A 22,175-nucleotide genomic window follows, 5' to 3' on the forward strand; every position below is an offset into this window, starting at 1 on the left:
GAATCAGGAGAGAACAGATGCTCAATACTGAGGCTGAGTTAGCTACAGATTTGAATTCAACATTTATCTCATTGGCATTAGTAGCATTTGCTTTTAGTTTTATAAGTACAAGGATATCTTTATATGTAGGGAGAAAAAGCTGGCTAATTGTGAGGGCAAGGGAAGAACTCTCTAGACGAAAAAAAATCATGTTATGTATCAGCAAATTTTCAATTCCCATCATTAGCAACACTTCTGCTAGGACTTTTGAAGAGGAGACTGGCTATTTGTTTGCTTTTGTTTTTATTGTGGAAAATTTCAAAATTCAACAAAAGTGGACAGCACAGTATAATGATTCTCATGTACTTATCATGTGGCTTCAACAATGTTCAACTTATGGCCAATCTTATGTCATCTGTATTCCTGCTTCTCCCTTCCAATTATTCTGAAGCAAATCCCAGGCATATTATTTCATCTGTAAGTAATTCAATTCATATTTCTATTTATTTATTTACTTACTTAGAGGTGAATGGAGGGAGGAAGAGAAACATTGATGTGAGAAACATCAATTGGGCGCCTCTTGTATGCACCCGACAGGGAACCAAACTTGCATCCCGGGCATGTGCCCTGATTGGGAACCGCACTGCTGATCCTTCACTTCGCGGAAGGATGCCCAGCCGAGTCATACTAGTCAGGGCTCAATTCGTGTTTCTAAAAAACTCTTTACAAACCCCATAACCTCAACATCATTACCACAACTACCAATCAGTGTATAGAATCATCAAATATCCAGTGTCCACATTTTTCAGTTGTCTACAAGTGACATGAACATTTGTTATCGTTCTTGCCCAGATTTCTTTTTTGAACCAGGATGCAAATGAGCACACACATTGTAATTGGTTGATAAGTCTCCCATGTTTCTTTCAACCTAGAGATTTCTCCTTCAGCTCTATTTTTACCCTGCAATTCATTTGTTGAAGTAATTAGGTCCTGCATAGTTTCGCCACAGTTTCGATTTTGTTGATTGCATTCAGGTGGAGTCATTTCACATGTTCTTCAGCATATTCTTCTGTTCCCTACTTCCTGTAATTTGGTAAATTCCATCTGGAGGCTTGTCCAAATTTAGGTTCAATTTGGTTGGCAAGATATTTTTACAGGTGATATATTCTTCTATCAGGATGCACAAAAAGTATGCTTCTCTTTCTTGTGATACTAGCAGCCATTGGTGATGAATGCCCAGATCCATTAATCTATTAAGAGTTGCAGAAATGGTGATATTCTAAAATTCAATCATTTCTACTTCATTTTGAAATGAAACTACTCTGTGAGAAGAAAGTTTTCCCTCATGTACAGTTTGGAAATTTGGCTTTAACTGGTGTTACTGTTTCTGGAAGGGGAACATATTAACAAATGGGAAATGATTAACTCATCCGATAAAAAGGTATAATGAATCATTTTGTTTAAGGTTGTAGAATCCCTCACCTTGAGGGAAAAGGAGAATATAAATAAAACCGAGTCGTGGTAAATGATGATCAGAAACCCGAGCTATCTGGGAAGAGAAGTAAAGAAAGAAGAAACACAGATGCACAAAGGTGACACTTCGCTAAGTCTGTTCTTAGCTGACGTAAAAGTTCCAATTTGGAAGCCCATCTTATGGCTTCAAATGCTATTTACTTACTGAGGTCTCCTACATTCATACCTCTATTCAGGTCTCTCCGTGGGCTTGGCACAGTATCAAAACTCTATCTTTTCAGTGTTTTCAGAATAAAATTCAAATGTCTTTTCTAGGCTTCCCTCTGTCTACGTGTCCAGCTTTATCAAATGACACCCACCCGAGGCCATAACCTGTTGGTTTTACAGACACTTTAAGCTCTTTCTTAACCTGTAGCACTTGTATCTGTTATTCTATCACAAAGTGCTCATCCCAGAAAGGCTGGTCATTAGTGGCAGTGCTGATTAAGCATTTACGTGTCCCAAGTCCATCATAACCACTGGGCACTCTGATGCACCACTCCTTTTGGAATCTAGAGACGTTTCAGTTCCCGTTATACAGGAACCTGCATTTCACATAGTTCAGGCGACCAGGGTAGGTCTGTATAATCTATTAAGAAATGTCACATCCGCACACATGGAATATGTCACCACAGCAGTTTTCCCATTTTCCTAGCAGCTGTTGACAGCCTAGCTTGCCTGTTCAGACAGTGATGGAGTTCAGACTCTGATCCTCTCCTAGTTCAGGGTTTTAAAATATGCCTATAAAACAACAGGGATCTTGAAAAGCCATTTAGATCCTTTACTTTCTTCTAGCCGTTCTAAGGAGAGGACATTTCCTTTTGGTTTTATGTAGTAGCAGATACACTCCATAACCTTCCATCATTGTTTGCTGGGCAAATTCTGGTCGCAGTTCGATCCCTCACTGCAGTACTCTCATATCCCGGAGTTGAAGTCCACTTCCTTCCTGACCAGTGTGGCCAGGCCTCGATCCGCCTGGCGGCTTTAGCGTACTCTCGGGCTGTGTCCCGAGGCTGCAAAGGTGGCCGGTACTGTAGAACCCCGAGCCACGGCCCGTGGGCCAGAGTGGGCGCTCGTGGCTCTCGCGAGAGTTCTCGGGGCGGGGGGACGTTGGGGGCTCGGGAGGAGGAGACCGAGGGTTGCACCGCGGTGGCAGTTCTCCAGGGACGGGCTGGCGGCGCTTTCCCCGCCTCCTTTTCCTTCCCCTCCCCTCGAGAGGTTCGAGCCGTGCGCTTCCCACTTCCGCCCCTCTGCCATTGGAACGAGCGAAGCCGAGCAAGTTGCGGACCCAGAGCCACCTCTGCGGCACTCCCCCACCTCCTCGTCTTTCTCTCCCTTCTCTTCTTCCCTGGCTAACGCCAACTCCGCAGGCCTCGCCACCGCAGGAGCGCACAGCCCACGCCGCTGCCGACATGAGCTTCTTGTTGTGAGTAGCCAGGCTCCCCGAGCGCCGGCTTTGTTCAGGCGACCTGGGCCGAGGGCCCGGCCCACCTGGCCCCGTGCTGCCCGGTCTGGGCGTTCTCGAGAGCGGGCCTCCCGCAACCTCCCCCGAGCGCTCGCACTGCCTTACTGGCCCTACTGCCGCCTCCCCAGTCCCTCTTCGAGCACAGCACGCGTGGATCCCTCCAGCCAGGTTCTGTCTCCCTGGACCCCAAGCCCCCGAGACACTCTGGTACCGGAGCTTGCGTTTATCCATCACCCCAACCTCTCCCTCCGCGCTGCTTTTGGGTTTATTTGCCCTCTCTGAATAAATAACCTCCCACTGTCCGCAAGACCCATATCCGACGTGTACCCGGTTGCCTGTCTCAGTCTCCTGCCCATTGCTTTTTTCCCTGGGTCCCAAGCACAGACGATGGAGCGTTGTATTCCCTACCCCCTTGGGCTTTAGGAGTGAGCAGTTGGGGTGAAAAGTCCTGTGAATGTAAGCCACTTAACGAGGCTGTTTATGCGTAGAGATCCCCCGGTGACAGCCTGGGGTCTTGGAGTCTGGAGCCGCTCCTTGCTTCCCCGAAGAATGGGGGCTTTATCTTTTCAGACAACCCCCGAGTGGGGGCCTTGGTAGTGTGCGCTGGGTTGATTAGGTCCACTGGGGAATTGTTTTCCAAATCATTTGTAAATGAGAAAGTCAGGTCAGGTTTAGTGCTGTTTGTCATTTCCCTTACTTATCGTTTGTTACAGACGTGTTGGGGGTTGGGATATGAGCAGAAAGATGGGATGGCAAGATGGGGGTATGGAGACAGCAGAGGAGCCTTACATCCTCAGAAAACAGGACCTTGAACCCTGCGGAGTTAAGACTTTTGAAGGCTTTGTTGTGATTATATTTAATCTGTGGTTAGAAAGCTAATAAAAACTCTGTAGATTGAAACCCACTCCATACACACTCCTTTACTATTGTAGAGAAAATAGTATTTAATGATTGTTTTCTGTTCTGATGTTCTTCGTTCCCACCTCACTTTTTTTTTTTTTTTGTCATCACCTTGGCACCTGAATCCTGAGAACTTAACCCTTACTTTCAAATGCTCATAGCTAGAATATTAATTCCTTTTAGGGTGTTTAAGCAAAACTGAGAGATCCCTGAGGAGGCTAACCTGCAGACAGACTTGCTATTATTTCTAACATGATAGGGAGTCTGGCTTTTGTCATTTGAGGTTGCGAAGCCTTTTTTTAAAGCTCATCCTAGAAGTCGAGTTTGTTAGGTGGTGATAGATGAGAGGACTGGGTGACTTCATGAAAATCTTTGTTTTCTATTTTAGTTTGAATCAACATATCTAGGCATCCCAGCTTGAAGCTTCTCATCTTGAGTCTATCACATTGCTTATATTTGGTTTCTTCAAGAACTTAAAAGCTGTCTTCAAAATAGTAAAGCAGATGATGTCCATGACTGTCACTGCTGGACTTGTGTTTCTTGGAACGCATCGCTAAATTGGATGAAGCAGGGAAGGACCATATTTGGAGGAAACTAGGGGATAGACAAGGTTTTGGTAGTATTTTTCTGAATACAAATACAATAGTATCTTGTTTTTGCATGGCTCAATATTTAATAGTTACAGAAATAACAATGGGTACATTCATTTCTTCTAAGCATGTTAGCTACCTAACAAAGATTTTGCCATAACTAATATATATTATATATAGCATATATATGTTATGTGTATATATTATATACATATCACATTAGAAGGTTTGAGCTGTTTGGGGCATAATTTTTTAGTCAGGTCACATGTAACAGCTAATGTATTCTCAACATCTTTAGCCTATGTGCCAAAAAAGTAATCCAACATTTTTTATTTTGATTTTTGTCCACCATTAGTTCAAAATCTGTAGTGAAAACTTTGTAGATAGAAATAATTATCAGAAATGTAAAGAAAAAAGTTGCAGTTATTTCATCTGTTTGTTACTTGGTATAGTTTCCAGGATAGTATTTCTGTACCAACAGGTGAGCAGAGAAAATAAGAGTTGTAATTTAGGAATGAAATAACACATATTTTCCTCCAGTTCTCGGAAGCTTCTACGTAAATGGGTGGATCCAAGGAAATAAGGGCAATGCAAGATAAGGCTGTAAAGGTGATGACTCATAACTCGTGACAGCTTTGAGACAGAGGAAAGAATTTTAGTTAAAAAAATCATTTGTTGTGCCAGGCACTGGTATAGGCATTGGCTATCATTTTTGAACAAAATGGATAAAAATTCCTGCATTGGTTAAGCTTACATTAAGCAACCATAAACACTGAACATCAGTAAATTATATAGTATGGTAGGAGGTCTTAAGTGCCCTAGGATAATGTACAGCAGGGTGAAGAGGTTTGTTTGGATAGGGAGGTAAGGTAATAGGTAATCCCTAGAGGGTGTCCAGATAATCTGCTGCAGTGATTCCTTTGTGTAGCTTTTGCACAAACGATCAGAATAAATTTGCACCGCATACGTGGATCCAACTGGGGCAAGGCTTTGGTTGTGCTGCAAACTGGCTTCATTGTATCTTCCAGTTAAGCTGTAAACTTCCAGATGGTGCATAGGGAAACTTCAGAGGAACCTAATTTAACTTTGTAGACTCAAACTTTTATTTCTATTTTTGTTTATTTTTAGAGAGAGGGCAAGGGAGGGAGAAAGACAAGGAGAGAAACATCCATCAGTTGCCTCTTGTCTGTGCCTCACCGGGAACTGAACCCACAACCCAGACATGTGCCCAGACATGGGCTGGGAATTGAAAGAGCAACTTGGTGATTTGCAGGACAACGCCCAACCAACTGAGCCACACCAGTCAGGGTTGAAGACTCAAATTTTTAAACACAGCCTCAGCACCTGCTGTGTTCTAGGCATTGTGCAAAATGTGGGACTCCAGAGATAGTAGACAGTTTATAAACAGCCATCTGTAATAGATGTAGTCATGGGTCCAAAGAATATGGAGGGATTTGCTGTATTTGCCCTGGGGAGAAGGTTTCAAGAAAGAAGTAATGGGCGTTAATGGAAGGTATATCAGGAGTTCTCTAAAAGGGGAAGACGAAAGGGAGTTTGCAGTCAGGGGGAAACATGGAGGCATGAAAAATTGCCTGTGAATTCTCCATTTTCAGGTTGCTGAAGAGGCTATTGAATTACGAAGCTAGACGGGATCTGTCAGTCACATCGCTTCCTCACCTGTTTTTTTGTTTGTTTTTTCCCCTAAAGTGGCAAAATTACCGATTTCAGGTTACTAGTCTAATTATTGGCCTGGATAGAATCAGAACACAAGTCTTTTGGCTTAGTGTTTTTTATTTCCTGATATTTTATGCATGTGAAATATAGGGAAATTTTGATTAGAGTGAGGTTCTTAAATTATTTATTTATTTATTTATTTATTTATTTATTTATTTATTTATTCTAGAGAGTTGGGAAGGGAGGGAGAAATAAACATGATGTGTGGGAGATACATTGATCTGTTTGTTGCATTTGGCCTGCAACCCAGACATGCACCCCAACCAGGGATCAAACCAGCGACCCCTCAGTTCCCGGGCTGGCACTTAATCTACTGAGCCAAACCAGCCAGGGCCAAAGTGAGTTCTTAACAGTGATTCAAAAAGGGTGCTGAGTGTTCCCTGTGTTTCTAGCATTTTTAAATTGTAAGGCTCTTCTGATTGATGGAATTCCACAGAGACATTTGACTTACAACAGAGTTAAAACAAATAATAGTTAACTTTAAAATGCAAGTCTGCAGGGAAGGTGGTTTAGGGATGTGAGTGAATATAAAGCAGTTCTGTTCTGTATGGGAAAAAACAGAGGATTGAGGAAGAAAGGAAGGAAATGTTTATTGAGCATTAGGCTACATGTGAGTAACTTCCATCTGTCTTTTCAAAAGAATAGCAATTTAGGAAAGGAGATCCAGCATTTCGCTGTCTGACTGTCTCTCGTCTTTCTGTCTCTCTCTCCTACCACTCTGCTCTGCTTCCTCCGTCTCTGTTTCACTACCTGCACCCTGTATATATTTGTTTGTATATATTTAAAAATAAACAAATGGATCCCTATTGTATATAGACTAGGTTTTTCACTTGTAAAATTTTTATGGCAATAGATACACTTCTGCAACATCATTTTGAATGGCTGTTGACCATCTCTTCCCACCATTCGGTTTTCTGGCATATGATTGTAGTGCTTTAGCATCTTTACCTGTAAAAGAAGAGGAAGAAGATGATGGTGATCATGATAATAACAGTAATAATAATAGCTAGCTAAGTACTATGTGCCTAGGATAACAGCTGCCCCATTTTACAGATGAAGAAACTGGCAAAGAGAGGTGAAATAATATGCCCAAAATTATGTTGCCAGTCAGTAATGTAAATGGGATTTGAACCCTGCCAATCTAAATCCAGAGATCTTGCCTCATACTACCTTATTTATAATTGATAAAATTGTATTAAAACATTTTCAGATCTTGTTTTTACAGTAAGAGAAGTCTTTAATATCTCGTACTGCTGGGACCAAGAATATAATGGTAGAAGAGAAAATAGAAACCTTTAAATTTAAATAATACTCTAAAATTAATTTTTAGTTCCATTTTTTAAAAGATTTTATTTATCTTTAGAGGGGAAGGGAAGGAAAGAGGGAGAGAAACGTCAGTGTATGGTTGCCTCATGTGCGTCCCCTGCTGGGACCTGGCCTGCAACCCAGGCATGTGCCCTGACTGGGAATCGAACCATAATTGTTTGGTTTGCAGGCCTGTGCTCAATCCACTGAGCTACACCAGCCAGGGCTTTAGTTCCATTTTTAAGTGTAAAAATAATACACATATTGGAGAAATCACAAAATACTGATAAGAAAATGAAAATTAAAAAATCACTCATAATCACATTCAGAGATGATTATTAGTGTTTTTTGATACAGCTTTCTTGTCTGTTCTGTTCCATTTTTGTTTGTATATATTTAAAAATAAACAAATGGATCCCTATTGTATATAGACTAGGTTTTTCACTTGTAAAATTTTTATGGCAATAGATACACTTCTGCAACATCATTTTGAATGGCTGTTGACCAAGGATTATCTTACTGGACTAGAAAGAATTTATTGGACTTATTAGTGCTAGAAATTATATACCCACATATAATCTGTCCATGTGTATTGAATGTGTTTATACCAATAACTGCAATTCTGAGCCCGTAGCACAGGGATCATTGTAGCCTTCTCCCTTTACATGTTTTTACTTTTGTCAGTGAGACACCTGGCTGTTAGAATCCTCAATGCCCTTACTTGCTCAGACTTCTCTGTACAGCCATTTTCCTAACCCTACCTGGCTACCCTCCCTATGGTCCTAGAACAGCAACCACTGCTATTCTCCTGAGCATGTGTGGGCCTTGCTTCAGCCATGTTAGGGATGAAGCGCCAGTGACTACAGTGTGTATGGTATTAGCGTGACAGTAATCTAATTTTTTCCTTTTATTCCTGTATTTAGGACCAGTGCCTCAGAGATACTGGGAGGATTAGAGAGGCTGAATGTAAAAGGCCTAGCTCAGTAAATTGTAATTATTTGCACCCGTGATATCTAGTTCTTTATCAGTATCTCAACAGTGTGATTATTGCTAGTAGTTCTTACTATTTTTTATAAACATTCATAATTTCTGATTACTTAAATCATAGCCGATTTCTGTGGGTTTATTATCATGTGTATTAGTGCTACTTTGAGTTTCTGAGGATTTTGAAACAAAAAAAAGCAGGGTTTGGAAGGTAAGCAAATGTTATTTGGGTAATAGTCTAAGTACACACAGCCAAGTAGCCTTATTGTTATTATTTGTAATGAGAGGATGAATTTTTTATTGCTGCTATTGTTTTATCTTTCTGCTTAATTCCTTTCGTTGTTCCCAAGATGAAATTTGATGAGAATAGTTCAATAGTTGTATTGGGTATTAGAAAGAGTATTTTTTGTGTTTTTCTTTATAGAAAGAGATAATGGCTTAACTTAAATACTTCCTCAGTATTCAGTGTAAACATGGAATAATTAAGTAGAGGTAGTATAGGTAAAAGTCTTCAATAGTAACTTTTCTGATACCTTGGTGCCCAGATCACGTTCCACACAGAGAGTCCCTGCATGACCTTCCCACTCTTTAAGAGAATCTGTTTGTTCGCCAGCACCCTGCACAGCCTTAGATTTAACCACTGAAATAGCTTTGTTTAAAAACTCTGTGTGGGTATGATTTTTCACCCCCATATGCCTGATTTCAATGTCCCTAATTTATCCCCACACCCAGACAAATACTCAGCTGGCACTCTTATTTTTAATTCATAAATATTGCACTTTTGAGTCAGTGAACAACAAACTAATTTGTCAAAACTGAAGCCTCTTAACCAGAGCGCAACATCATTTTGAGGGCTGATGCTGTGTCTCCATTCTTTTTTTAAAAAAAAATTATTTATTTATTTTTTTTAGAGAGGGGAAGGGAGGAAGAAAGGGAAAGAAACATCAACATGTGAGGGAAGCATTGGCTGCCTCTCGCACGCCCCCCACTGGGGACCTGGCCTGCAACCCAGGCCTGTGCCCCAACTGGGAATCACACTGGTGACATTCTGGTTCCTAGGCTGGCACTCAGTCTACTGAGCCACACCAGCCAGGTCTCTCCACCCTCTTGTTAAGGACTCCCAAAAGGGTTTTATCAGCCAGACTCCGTAACAGTTTAATGATCCTTTGTTATCCTTGTCAGTTTTTAATTTGGGAAGTGGCAGGTTCTTAAGAATTGAAATACATTTTTTTAAAAATTATAGTTAGAGCCAAACTATATCAACAGGTGTAATTCTAAGTGGCTGGACATTTGGGGACCAAAATTGCCAAAATTGAACTGTATTGATTTTAGCTTTTGCCCAAGTAGGAACATATTTGTAAGGTTTTGGGACTGTATTGTCTTGTGATAACTATTGGTTTAGATATATATACCCTTTAAAAAACCTTTTTATCTATCTATCTATCTATCTATCTATCTATCTGTTTGTTTATTTATTTATTTATTTATTTATTGGGAGAGGGAAAGAGAAGGAGAGAAACATCAATGTCTGAGAGAAACATCAAGTGGTTGCCTCTTGCATGCCCCTAGCCGAGGTCCTGGACCACAACCCAAGCATATTAGAAAGGCAAGATTTCAGTCCTCGGTCTTTGAATTAAAGTGCATTTTAATAAAATCCCTACATGAAAAGCACCTCCAAGTTTGAGGAACTTTAGGCATTAGTAAATGGATGAATGCCTGCACATTGAGTTAAATGATTTGAAATAAGATAAAAGAGAAAAATTCTTGGATTTCAATATAACACTACTTCTGTCTTTGAGACTTGTGAGGCCCTGACAAAATTCTTTGCTTGACCGAACTTTAGTCAGGCTCTTGGGCCTTTTTTTTTTAAGCCTGTTTGTGCACTTCCTTGTAAAGCCTAGTTTTAGCAAGAACCCTGTTAAGTCAATAGTTGTATTGACTACTCCCACCCTCCATATCCGATCAACTCCCTCTTCCTACACCATTATTCCCTCAGGGGTTGATGTCTGATTACCCCGGTCTGTCTCCAGCCGTAATTCTGTTAGGTCACAGGTCACTTTAGCCAGAACCTCTCTTACCCTCAGTGTTTCCTCTTAGTAATTTTTCATCACTCACCCCCTTACCCTGCTCCTTGGCTATAAATTCCCACTTTTTCATGCTGTATTTGGAGTTGGCCCCAATCTCTCTCCCCCTCACTGTAAAATGCCATTGCAGTGGTCCCGGTAGCTATCTCATTGTTCCTGAATAAGGTCTGCCTTTACCATCTTTAACACGTGGCAATGCGTATTTTTTTCATTAGCAACCCTGAAGGAGGTTAGGTGACCTGATTGTCTTTGCATACATGTAATTATTTATAATTATTATTTAAGATGTTTCCACCCCCCCTTCCCTGATGGTAAGTTTCACAAGGTTTGTTCACTGTTTTATTTCCCGGCATGTTAGTGTGTTGTTTGCTAAATATGCCCTCAATACATAGATATATTTTTTGTTGAAGGTTGTCTTAGAAAGAATAGTGGCCTATGAGTGGGATGACCTGGGTTTCAGAGTTTTTGGTCTGTTACAACCATGTGATCTTAGGCATATCACTGAAATTCTTAACCTTTGTTTCCTCTGTCTGCTGGGGAAAGGAATGCATATTCCATTGGGTCGCTGTGAGAACTGAATGAGAGGATGATTATGGAAATTTTCATAAACCAGAGAGTCCTGTACAAACACTTGCTCACGAAATTCCCAAGCCTAGTATATAAGCTCTTTCCACATTCCTTATTGTATTTAGCTGTCTTACAAGTATATGGTGTTAATGTACAATACAGTAAATACTTACTGGTCATCTCCTGTGTATGAAGTGAAGTATTAGCTGCTAGTGGTGGGAAGAGAAAGATGGACTTTAGAGAAAAGTAAGACGTGGTTTGTGCCTTCAAGAATCTAAAAATTGGAAACTAGCATGTGACGTGGATATGCTCCTCAATAATTGCTTTTTAACTCATTAGTTTTAAGTACAGTAGCTGGTGAAGGTTCAAGATTACTATTTATTTTTAATATATATTTTCAAGATTGTTGATGTTGCATTATATGTAAACTTCTTTAGATGTAGATGTGAAATAGTCACATTTGGTATTTATAAAAGTTTATAAGGTTTATCTAGCATGTTCATATATTCAGAACAGCAGAAATTTTACAGATGTGTGCCTCTGTATTTCTTGGAAGGGGCTGTGTTTGTTGGATGGATTTGGGGACCTGCCTTGCTTGGTTTGGGCCTCCTTTCTTCCTGCAGTTCCCTTGGGCTTTTCAGGTAGATACTGGAATGGGGCTGGAAGTGGTTGGCAAAATCCCAGGGCATGGGGAGCCTCTACCATAGGTGTTTGCTCACCGCTCCAGCCTCATCTGCACCTGCCCTCCTGCCTTTTCCTCCCTCACAGAGCTCAGCCATTTTATTTGCATGTCTTTTTCTCCCACATCTCTCCGCCTTTGTAAATGCTGTTCCTGTCACTCTGGTTGGACTGCCCTTCTCTTCCCTACCTTCATTTCTTTAGTTCTGGAGCCAACTCTTTCCCTAACCTGTGGCCTCTTCCCAGGTTGTTAAGATACCATTTCAGTGTCCTCTGTGGTCCTTATCAAAAGATACTTTACTGGTCAGTTTTTAAGGCCTTTCTTCATCATTGGAGTATGTGACCTCTTTGATGATGCAGCATTATTTTTAAAAATGTCCTCTACTACCTAGTATAGTGCCTAGTATATATTACACACAGGGGTTTTTTTTTTCCCCCTTAAACAAATCCGTGACATTTTCAAGTGTTTTTACTATAGTAGGTGGAGGTATTATTGATTCTTTTTATTCTGCTCTAATTTTCCCCTTCCGAAGATTTCTGGGGAGATATGAATAGCACTCTCTGCACAGAATATTTTAGGACACCTATTTATTGGATCTGTATTTCATAGTTTTGTAGATACCTTTTTGTTTACCCTTTCAAGGATTATTGGCATATCCTGGCACATGTATTCTACCTGTCAAGGTAAATTGTATTCCAGCTGCAGTGAATGAAAGTGGTATTTCCCTGTGTCCCCAGCAATGTTGCAGTACTAAGAATAATAAGCATGAAAGGTTCTTGGACTTTTTATATTAATACCAAGTAAACAGTTGATACTAAAGATTCTTCCAAATAATTTGTGTCCTTTGGCATAGTTAAGGTGCTTGCTTCCATTGCCATCAACCTTGTTTTATTTCAAAAGAGGAAAATAGTATCTTTTATGTTAAAATTTAGAATGGAACTCTTTGTTAATAAATGAAATTTAAAAATTAAGTCATGTGAAAAGTAATGGTAGAATATAATTTTCAATTATTTGTCAATAAATATGGTTACAGTGACAGTATTAAGTTGAAAAACACTAATGACTTAGCAGGAAAATACTATTTTTCTCCAAGATGAGCAGGAATTACTAGTCTATAAAGGGGGATTTTATAAAATGAGATATGTAACTCAATTTCTTGTTTCTTAGTTATCTTCCTGATGTTTTAATGTGGGTATTAAACTGATAAATTAATGCAAATAATAAACACATTTGGGAGGCGTGTGGCCTGCATCCCAGGCGTGTGCCCTGACCTTTAGGTTTGCAGGACAATGCCCGGAGCTCAGCTTTAAAGCTGCTTTTTGCTGTTACTCTTAGTGAGTTTATTGCTTTTTTCATGAAGTCTGATTGAGAGCTATTCCAGGGGTTTTTCTTTCTGGATTATTTCAAGGGGAGAGTTTTTTCCAAAGAGTAAATAGTAGTGTCTAGTTGCTAATGAATCTGAAGAATGTGCCTTTATGACATGGCTGTTGTTTTTGAGCATTTATAGGTCAGATTATTTAAGCATGAGTAAGTTATGTTATGATCACTCAGAACATTCTTTATCATTTTATCAATAAATACTTTGTATAATTTTATGTGTAAAAAGTCCTGTTAGCCTTAATAAAATTGTTTCTTCTTTTAAATGGCAGTTCTGATATTTACATTTTACTTAGTTCAAAAAGAAACTGGAGAGAAAAGATTTTCATGTTCAGTTACATGCATGTTTTTCACTCCTTTGTGTTACTCTTAGTTTAATTTTTTTTAGGGATTTTATTTATTTATTTTTTGAGAGAAGGGAAGGGAGTGAGGAAGAGAGAGAACATCAGTGTGTGGTTGCCTCTTGTGTGCCCCCTACCAGGGGCCTGGTCTGCAACCCAGGCATGTGCCCTGGCTGAGAATTGAACCAGTGGCCCTATGGTTCTCAGGTAAGCACTCAGTCCACTGAGCCACACCACTCAGGGCTCTTTTTAAGTTTGAAATGCCACAGGTAAAGCCCATTTCAGGTATTGGGGGGCATTGTTGAATCTCAGATAGTGTGAAATGTCACTTTTGCAGTTGATTGTATTAGGATTAAATACAGTATCTGGAAGAAGGCATGGTTAATTCTTTAGGGGATGGTCAAGAGCAGTTTCTCTGAGATGGTACCTAAATAGGTTTATGTGGGAATGATTGAGAGAATCAGTTATATCAGGCTACAACTTCTAATTTTCCATATTTAGTATCTTTAATGAGCCTTCAAGTGGGTAGAAACTAATCCAGATTTGTGGACCCTCCTTGGTAAAATAAATAAAAAGTTATGAATACAAAACTAGGTAGCAAAATAAATATATTAGAAAAAAATCACAATTAAAAAAATTGTATTTATTTATTTTTAGAATGAGGGGGAGGGAGAGAGAAAGAGAGAGAAAGGAACATGTGTGAGAGAAATATTGATCAGTTGCCTCTCACTCAACCCCAACAGGGACTGACTCCGAAACCCAGTCATTTCTCCTAACTAGGAATTGAACTGGCGACCTTTCACTGTGTGGGATGACCCTCAACCAACCGAGCTATGCCAGTCAGGGCAAAAAAGTCATAATTTACAAATTTAATAAAGCAAAATATAGAAAAATAACATCACAAAATATAGAAAAATAAAATTTTATTAGTTAACTGCCTAATATCTTTAATTCTTATTTACTTACATTTTTTGGCTGCATACTTTCTGACAACTTCTTATGTTAATATTTATAAAATAGGGTTACTGTTTTCTCTGGAGAGAATAGAAAAATTATTTACTTTCCCCACTAACATGGCTAGTCAGAATGTGTTTATTATTATCGACACCTTAGAATGGTTTCAGATTCACAACTTACTTTATTGGCACATAACATTTTAAGGTGGGTCCCAGATCTGGAGAAATCTCTACGAAGTCTCTTTCACATGTGAAGTACGGTGTTCTTATGTCTACGCCAGGAACCTGTGGAGCTCCCATGTAGACGACCCCAGCCCTGCATGTCAGTGTGAATGATACCAGATGAGGAAGTGCTCGGGTGGTGGAATTCGCCTTGGAAGTCATTCGTTTCTGAATTTAGACTAGCAGTGATCTAATCACATGTGGACTTAATTATGAATTACATATACCTACAGAACCTAAAGTAAATAACTTATTTTCAGACTATAAGATGCACCCCGCCCCCCATTTGGGAGGAATAATGGTTTTTAATGCTGCTGTTGAGTTCTGTTTACATTTACAATGATGAAATATTTATGTTATTTATGATATTAAATATCTTACCACATTTTTTGCTTCGAAAAATTTCAGTTAAAGGTGTATGAAATAAATAATAATAGTCTCCATCCAATTTTAACTTTGTATTTTTGGGGGGTCAGACTTGCTTTATTATAAGAATTTAATTTGAAAGCATTTAGACCACAAAACTGCTATGTCACTGATTGCATTGAATGCCTATTGTGTTACTGCTTTATATTTGCAGGCAAACAATGGATTACAGGAATCGTAGGTGAATCTCTGCCCTAGTGTTGACATCTGTATCTGATATAAAAATTGTTCCAAATTACTGCCAAGGCTGCAGGCTTGATCTTTCATTGCACCCTTTACAATGGGCCGTGGTTTTGGATTAAATGGCAGGGGAAATTCTGCTCTTTTATTTTGAAAAAAAAAGTAATTCTATTACAACAAGGAAGTGCATATTAATTATTAAAAATATAAAAGCTACCTTCTCTCTTTCTCTCCCTTCCACAATGGGAGGAGTAGGCTTACTTAGAATTGCTGAGATATCTCGGGTTGATTTTTTCTTCCTTCCTCCCTCCCTCCCTCCCTCCCTCCCTCCCTCCCTCCCTCCCTCCCTCCCTTCCTTCCTTCCATCCTTCCTTCTTTCCTTCCTTGTTTAAGTAGGGCAGGGCTGTAAAGGACCTAAAATTGAAAATGAAAATTTTAATGTCATTTAAAATACCCCCAGTTCATCTGTTAACTTCTGTTGCTGCAGTTAAAATTTTTCAGATCTGCTATACTGAATAAAGATGCTGAATCAATCTCTTCCTTTAATGTTGAGAACAACTGCTCTTGGAATAATAGCAAGATTTTTCTTCTCTTTCAATATCATTTTTTAAAAATATATATTTTATTCATTATGCTATTACAGTTGTCCCATTTCCCCCCTTCATTCCCCTTCACCCTGCACACTCTCTCCCACCCACATTCCCCCCCTTTAGTTCATGTACATGCGTCATAAGTTCTTTAGCTTCTACATTTCCCATACTGTTCTTGCCCTCCCCCTATTTTCTACCTATGTCTATGCTACTTATTCTCTGTACCTTTTCCCCACTTCTCTTCCTCCCACTCCCCTGTTGCTAACCCTCCATGTGATCTCCATTTCTGTGGTTCTGTTCCTGTTCTCATTGTTTGCTTGGTTTGTTTCTGTTTTTATTCTAGGCATGGTTGTTAATAACTGTGAGTTTGCTGTCATTTTACTGTACGTGTTTTTTATCTTCTTTTTCTTAGATAAGTCCCTTTAACATTTCATATAATAAGGGCTTGGTGATGATGAACTCCTTGAATTTGATCTTATCTGAGAAGCACTTTATGTGTCCTTCCATTCTAAATGAAAGTTTTGCTGGATAGAGCAATCTTGGTTGTAGGTCTTTGGTTTTCATGACTTGGAATACCTCTGTCCAGCCCCTTCTTGCCTGTAAGGTCTCTTTTGAGAAATCAGCTGACAGTCTGATGGGAACTCCTTTGTAGGTGACTGTCCCCTTATCTCTTGCTGCTTCCAGGATTCTCTCCTTCATTTTAGTCTTGGCTAATGTAATTATGATGTGTCTTGGTGTGTTCCTCGTTGGGTCCAACTTCTTTGGGACTCTCTGGACTTCCTGGAAGTCTATTTCCTTTGCCAGATTGAGGGAGTTCTCCTTTATTATTTGTTCAGATAAGTTTTCCACTTGTTGCTGTTCCTCATTCCCTTCTGGTACCTCTATAATTTGGATGTTGGAACATTTAAAGATGTCCTGGAGGTTCCTAAGCCTCTCCTCATTTTTTTGAATTCTTGTTTCTTCATTCTTTTCAGTTTGGTTGTTTCTTCCTTCCTTCTGGTCCACTCCATTGATTTGAGTCCCAGTATTCTTCCCATCACTATTAGTTCCCTGTGCATTTTCCTTCATTTCACTTAGTATAGCCTTCATTTTTTCATCTAATTTGTGACCAAATTCAGTGAATTCTGTGAGCATCCTGATCACCAGTGATTTGAACTGTGCATCTGATAGGTCGGCTATCTCTTGGTCTCTTAGTTGTATTTGCTGTGGAGTCTTGATTTGTTCTTCCATGTGGGCCATTTTTTTTGTCTTGCTGCACCTGTTTCATATGAAGGGTGGAGCCTTAGGTGTTCACCAGGGTTGGGGCAACCCAGTTTCTGGGTTGTGATGCTGTATGTAGGGGGCAGGATCAGAGAAGGAGCAATGGTGCTTGCTCTGCTCTCTGTCGGATCTCAGTCCCTTCTGCCGCTTCCCCCAAACAAATTGGGCCCTTCTGGTGCTGGTTCCCAGGTGGGAACCCACAGTGTGCCTACCTGCGCCTCCATCTTGGCCAGAAGTCAAGAAAAAGCATCTTCTTTCAGTATCATTTTTAAGGTAGCAACACTTATTAGTGTCTGTTGTGTCCAGGTTCTGTGTTAGGTACTGCGGATCGAGGCTGACTAAGACATGGTTCATATTCTTGAGTAACTCAGGATCTAATAAGAGAGACAAAAAAATGTGAACAAATAAGCATGAGGATGTAATGTTTTAAGTTGGCCCTTTATGGATTAGTAGAAGTATGATAGGATTGTTGTTGTCTGGATGTGTCCCTGCCGCCAAGTTCATATGTTGAAACCCTAAGGCTCAGTGTGGTGATATCAGGAGGTGGGGCCTTGGGGAAGTGATTAGCCCATTAGGGCTCCACCCTCAAGATTGGGGTTAGTTAGCATCCTTATAAAAAAAGACCTTACGGAGTTTCGAAGTTTTGTAGCCCCTTCCATCACATGAGCATTTGAGGATGGAGTAAGAAGTGGGCTGTCAGTTTCCTGGATGAGAGTCTTTATTAGTACCCAACGATGCTGGCACCCTGTTGTTAGACTTCTAGCATCCCCAAACTGTGAGAAGTAAATTTCTGTTGTTTATAACCCACTCAGTTAGGTACTTTTTTTTTTTTAGCAGTGTGAATGAACTAAGACATGGATAAAGTATGGATTGGTGCTTTATTTATACATATATATGCATGAAGTACATATATATAGTCATTCATTCATTAAACATTTTAAAGCTATAATTTCATATGTTGCACAGTTGCTGTGTGATAGCTACCTCAGACTTAATGTGCTTTAAATATATTTAGTTGTCATAATGGTCCTGAATGGTCCCACAAAATTTGTGGTGTCTCTAGTTTTTTAATTGTAAGCTTAGAGAAGTTGTATAATTTGTCCCAAGATTTCATAACTAGGGATTTACAAAAACAAGGTCTGAAACTGGGTATTTATTCCAAGCCCTGTACCTCTTCCTTTTACTATGTGTAAGCTGTCATGTTACATTAGGGAGTGGAGTTACAGAAATGAAGATGACAGACACAGCCTCTCATTTAACAAATGCATAAATACATACATAGGGGGTTACAGGTGCGTCAAGCTTTGGTGAGACAAGAGAGGATGGAGAGTTTTTCATGGAAGGGTAGGAAAAATTATTAGATATGATGTTTAAGCTCTCTAGATGTCTCTTGCTTGAAATATTGGTATATTTGGAATTACTGCTGATTCAGTTGCTAGGTTCATGCTCATTCTGAGCTCTGCATATGCAGGTTTTGATTTCCTACTTTCAACAGCCCATCTTGATAGGATTTTGAAAATGGAGTCACTGCTGTTGCATGGAAATCACCCGGACATTCGACTGTGGGCACTTACTAAAATCTCTTGTGGTTTCAGTACCTGTTTACTGTCTGTAATAATGGATTTAGTGCTGGGCAAAGGAATCTGCAGGCTATGTGCAACTCAAAAGCTAGAGGGTGATTAAAGATGAGTAATTAAACTTGAGTGCCGTCATCTGTAGCTGAGATAATGACTCTGATAACTTCACAAGTGTAGAAACTAATTGGCCTTTGTGTCTGAAGTGCTTTATTATTTGGTGAGGATTAGATTATAAAACCTTATGGGGTATTAAATAAACAGGGAATTGGCTAACCGATTCTCTATTCTGTTCTTGTTTGAAGTCACTGAGTTACACTTTATAAAATCAAAGTCTTATGAACATACTGTAAATTGAGAGGTAACCCAGTTAGCAGTTTGATGTACTAGAGCAGAATTCCCTAATATGGGTTAAAGAACAAGATGTGCCCTGGCTGGCTTGGCTCAGTGGATTGAGTGCTGGCCTGCAAATCAAAAGTTCACAGGTTCAATACCCAGTTTAGGGCACATACCTGAGTTGCAGGCCAGTTCCCCAGTCGGGGGTGTGCAAGAGACAACCACACGTTGATGTTTCTCTCCCTCTTTTTCTCCCTCCCTTCCCATCCCCTCCGCTCTCTAAAATAAATAAATAAAATATTAAAAAACAAAGAGCAAGATGTTAAAATGTGGAAGAAAAGTTTCAGTTACTAAAGATGTTTGGGAAACCATGAGCTAAGCCATCAACAATTTTCTTTACTATAGGACTTCTCATAGCTTATAAAATACTCATTTTAATAGTGTAACAATGTATCATTTAGCACTGGGCTAAGCAGTGAGGATACCAATATTATTAGGTCCTTTCAGTGTAATCTTTCCTCTATGCCTGAGATTTATATATACAACTTCCTATCTAACATATATATATATATATATATATATATATATATATATATATATATTTTATGTCTGGTAGGTTTCAACAAGTTACTGTGTTGAAAACTTATGTCCCCAACCCTATCTCAATTAAGAGAGTCCACTTTCTACTTACTTGAGACTAAAAACCTAGGCATCACCCTTGTTTCTGTCTTCACCTCTCTTCACAAATTGTGAAATTCAGCAGTGAGTCCTGCTAGTACTGCCTACAAATAAATATTGGGATCTGCCTTCGTTTTTTCACCCGTGAATCTATTATGATTCTTTCTTCTTTGTAGTTGTTTCCTGACTGGCTTCTGTGATTCCTCTTTTGCCATCCTCCCCATCCATTCTCTTCAAGGCAACTAGAATCGTCTTTTAAAAAAAAAACAGTGGGTCTGTTACTACTTTCGTTTTTTAATGAAGTCCCCAATGGCTTCCCATTTATTCTTAAAGTGATAATCTAAATTCCATACTTTGCCCTCTAAAATCTTAGCTAATGTGATTCTACCAGCCTTTCTGATATTTTTCTTATGCCACTATTTCCATGACTCATGATGCCCTAAGTCACAGTTATCTTTTAATCTCTACCCCTAAAAAAGTTACTTTTGTACTAGTTTATCTTGTAAGCCTTGCTCACTCTTCCCTTTTGTCCAGATCTTCACATGGTTGGCTTCTTCTTGGCTTTCTGGCACTGGGGAGACCTTCTCTAACTACCTAATCTAATGTAGTGCCTTGTCACTTGTCACATCACATTATTTCAGTTTTGGAGAAATATATACTGAATCATTTCTCCTCCCTTCCACCTGAATCCTTCCCTGGCAAGCATTGGTCATTTTACTCTCTCTATAATTTTTCTAGAATGTCATGTACTTGGAGTCATACACTATGTAGCCTTTAAAGACTGGTTTCTTTCACTTAGCAATATTCAGTTAAGGCTTACTCACATTTTTGTGTGACTCAATAGCTCATTTCTTTTTATTATTGAACATAATACTTGCACCTTATGGATGTACCACAGTTTATTCATTCATCTATTGAAGGCATGATTAAAGTTGATATAAATATTCACAGGTGGTTTTTTTTGTGGACATAGGTTTTCAAATCAATTAAGTAAATACATACCTAGAAGTAGGATTGCTGGATTGTATGGCAAAATTATTTTTAGCTTGTAACAAACTGCCAAACCTTCTTCAGAATGGCTGTACAATTTTACTTTGCATCCCTTTCAGCAATGAATGAGTGTCCATCCTCATCAGCATTTGGTATTGTCAGTTTTGTGGATTGTAGCAATTTTAATAGGTGTGTTTTCTTTCATTATTTTTTCAAATGGATTTCCAATTTCTTGCTCTTTCTCTTCTCCTCCTGGCACCCCTGTGATGTGACTGTTGGAATGCTTGAACTTGCCCCAGAGGCTCCTTACACTGTCTTTGTTTTCATCTTACCGTAATTCCTCGATTCGATCTGCTGGTAGCCTTCTTTCTTGCTTTCCAGCAATATAAAGGATTTTTTTACTCTCCTGTCATTAACAAAGCAGCAACAGCACTACTACTAATAATAATGCTTTAAAGGGAATGTTAGGCAGAATTGTAAGTAGATATGTTTGTTCAGATTGCTAACTGTCTTGAATCAAGATTGTCTTTTTGACGACAGTGCGGTGATTACCAGAGGGCAAGTGATATAGGAGCAGGTAGAAGAAGGTAAAGTGGAAATAAATGATTAAGGAAAGAGACTTGACTTTGGATAATGAACACACAGTGCGATATGCAGATGCTGTGTTATAGGATTGTATGCTTAAAACCTACACAATTTTATTAACAAATGTCACCCCAATAAATTCAGTAAAAAAAAGATAAAAAAGATTGTCCTTTAGGTACTCACAGTTTTTAGCTTTGTTATTTTTGTAGAAGACATTTTACTTGATTTTGATAATTTCTAACATGTTTTGCTGGTGAATAATTACCTTTCTAAAAGCATAAGTGTGTTTGGCAAACTTTGGGGGGAATCTCTTTCTAGGGGAATTTTATTTTTCATTAATGGCAGTAGTAAAAATTGATCTAAATGAAATGAGGTGTGGGGAGAGGAAATGGAATTAGGTAGTTTGAAGATTGTTTTTAAAATGTGTCTAATAACTCTGCTAGTATAAATTAGACTTGTGTAGTTTCATAAGTGACTTGATTAAACTCTAGTCATATAGAAGGAAAATTATTACAAATAATTTGATAGAAGATGAACGTAAATGTCATATAGTGTTGGGGAGTGGATAAAAGAATTGGCTTTAAAGATTTTCTTTTTTATCCTCACCTGAGGACATGCTTATTGATTTTAGAGGAAAAGAAAGGGAGAGAGAAAGAGAGAGAAAGATCCATGTGAGAGAGTGAGTACCTTTGATTGGTTGCCTTTCATACTTGCCCTAACTGAGAACCAAACCTGCAACCCAGGCATGTGCCCTGACCAGGAATGGAACCCATGACCTCTTAGTTAATGGGATGATGCTCCAAGCAACTGAGCCACACTGGCCAAGGAGAGCTTTAAAGATTTAAATTCTGCCTCCTTAAT

The 22,175-nt window shown here is 39.2% G+C and overlaps 1 protein-coding gene across 1 annotated transcript in view; it reads left to right on the top strand.

Moving 5' to 3' along the window:
• Window positions 1-2,612: 2,612 nt before the first annotated feature.
• Window positions 2,613-22,175, top strand: part of MOB1B (MOB kinase activator 1B) — a 45,016-nt gene continuing 25,453 nt past the window's right edge. Inside the window, exon 1 of the mRNA XM_037148626.2 lies at window positions 2,613-2,917. Within this exon, the coding sequence (XP_037004521.1) occupies window positions 2,904-2,917 (14 nt within the window). The 5' untranslated portion in view covers window positions 2,613-2,903. The remainder of the gene's footprint in view (window positions 2,918-22,175) is intronic.

The sequence above is a fragment of the Artibeus jamaicensis genome, unplaced genomic scaffold (genome assembly GCF_021234435.1).
Source record: "Artibeus jamaicensis isolate MK-2021 breed Jamaican fruit bat unplaced genomic scaffold, CSHL_Jam_final scaffold_1031, whole genome shotgun sequence".
NCBI classification, from domain to species: domain Eukaryota; kingdom Metazoa; phylum Chordata; class Mammalia; order Chiroptera; family Phyllostomidae; genus Artibeus; species Artibeus jamaicensis.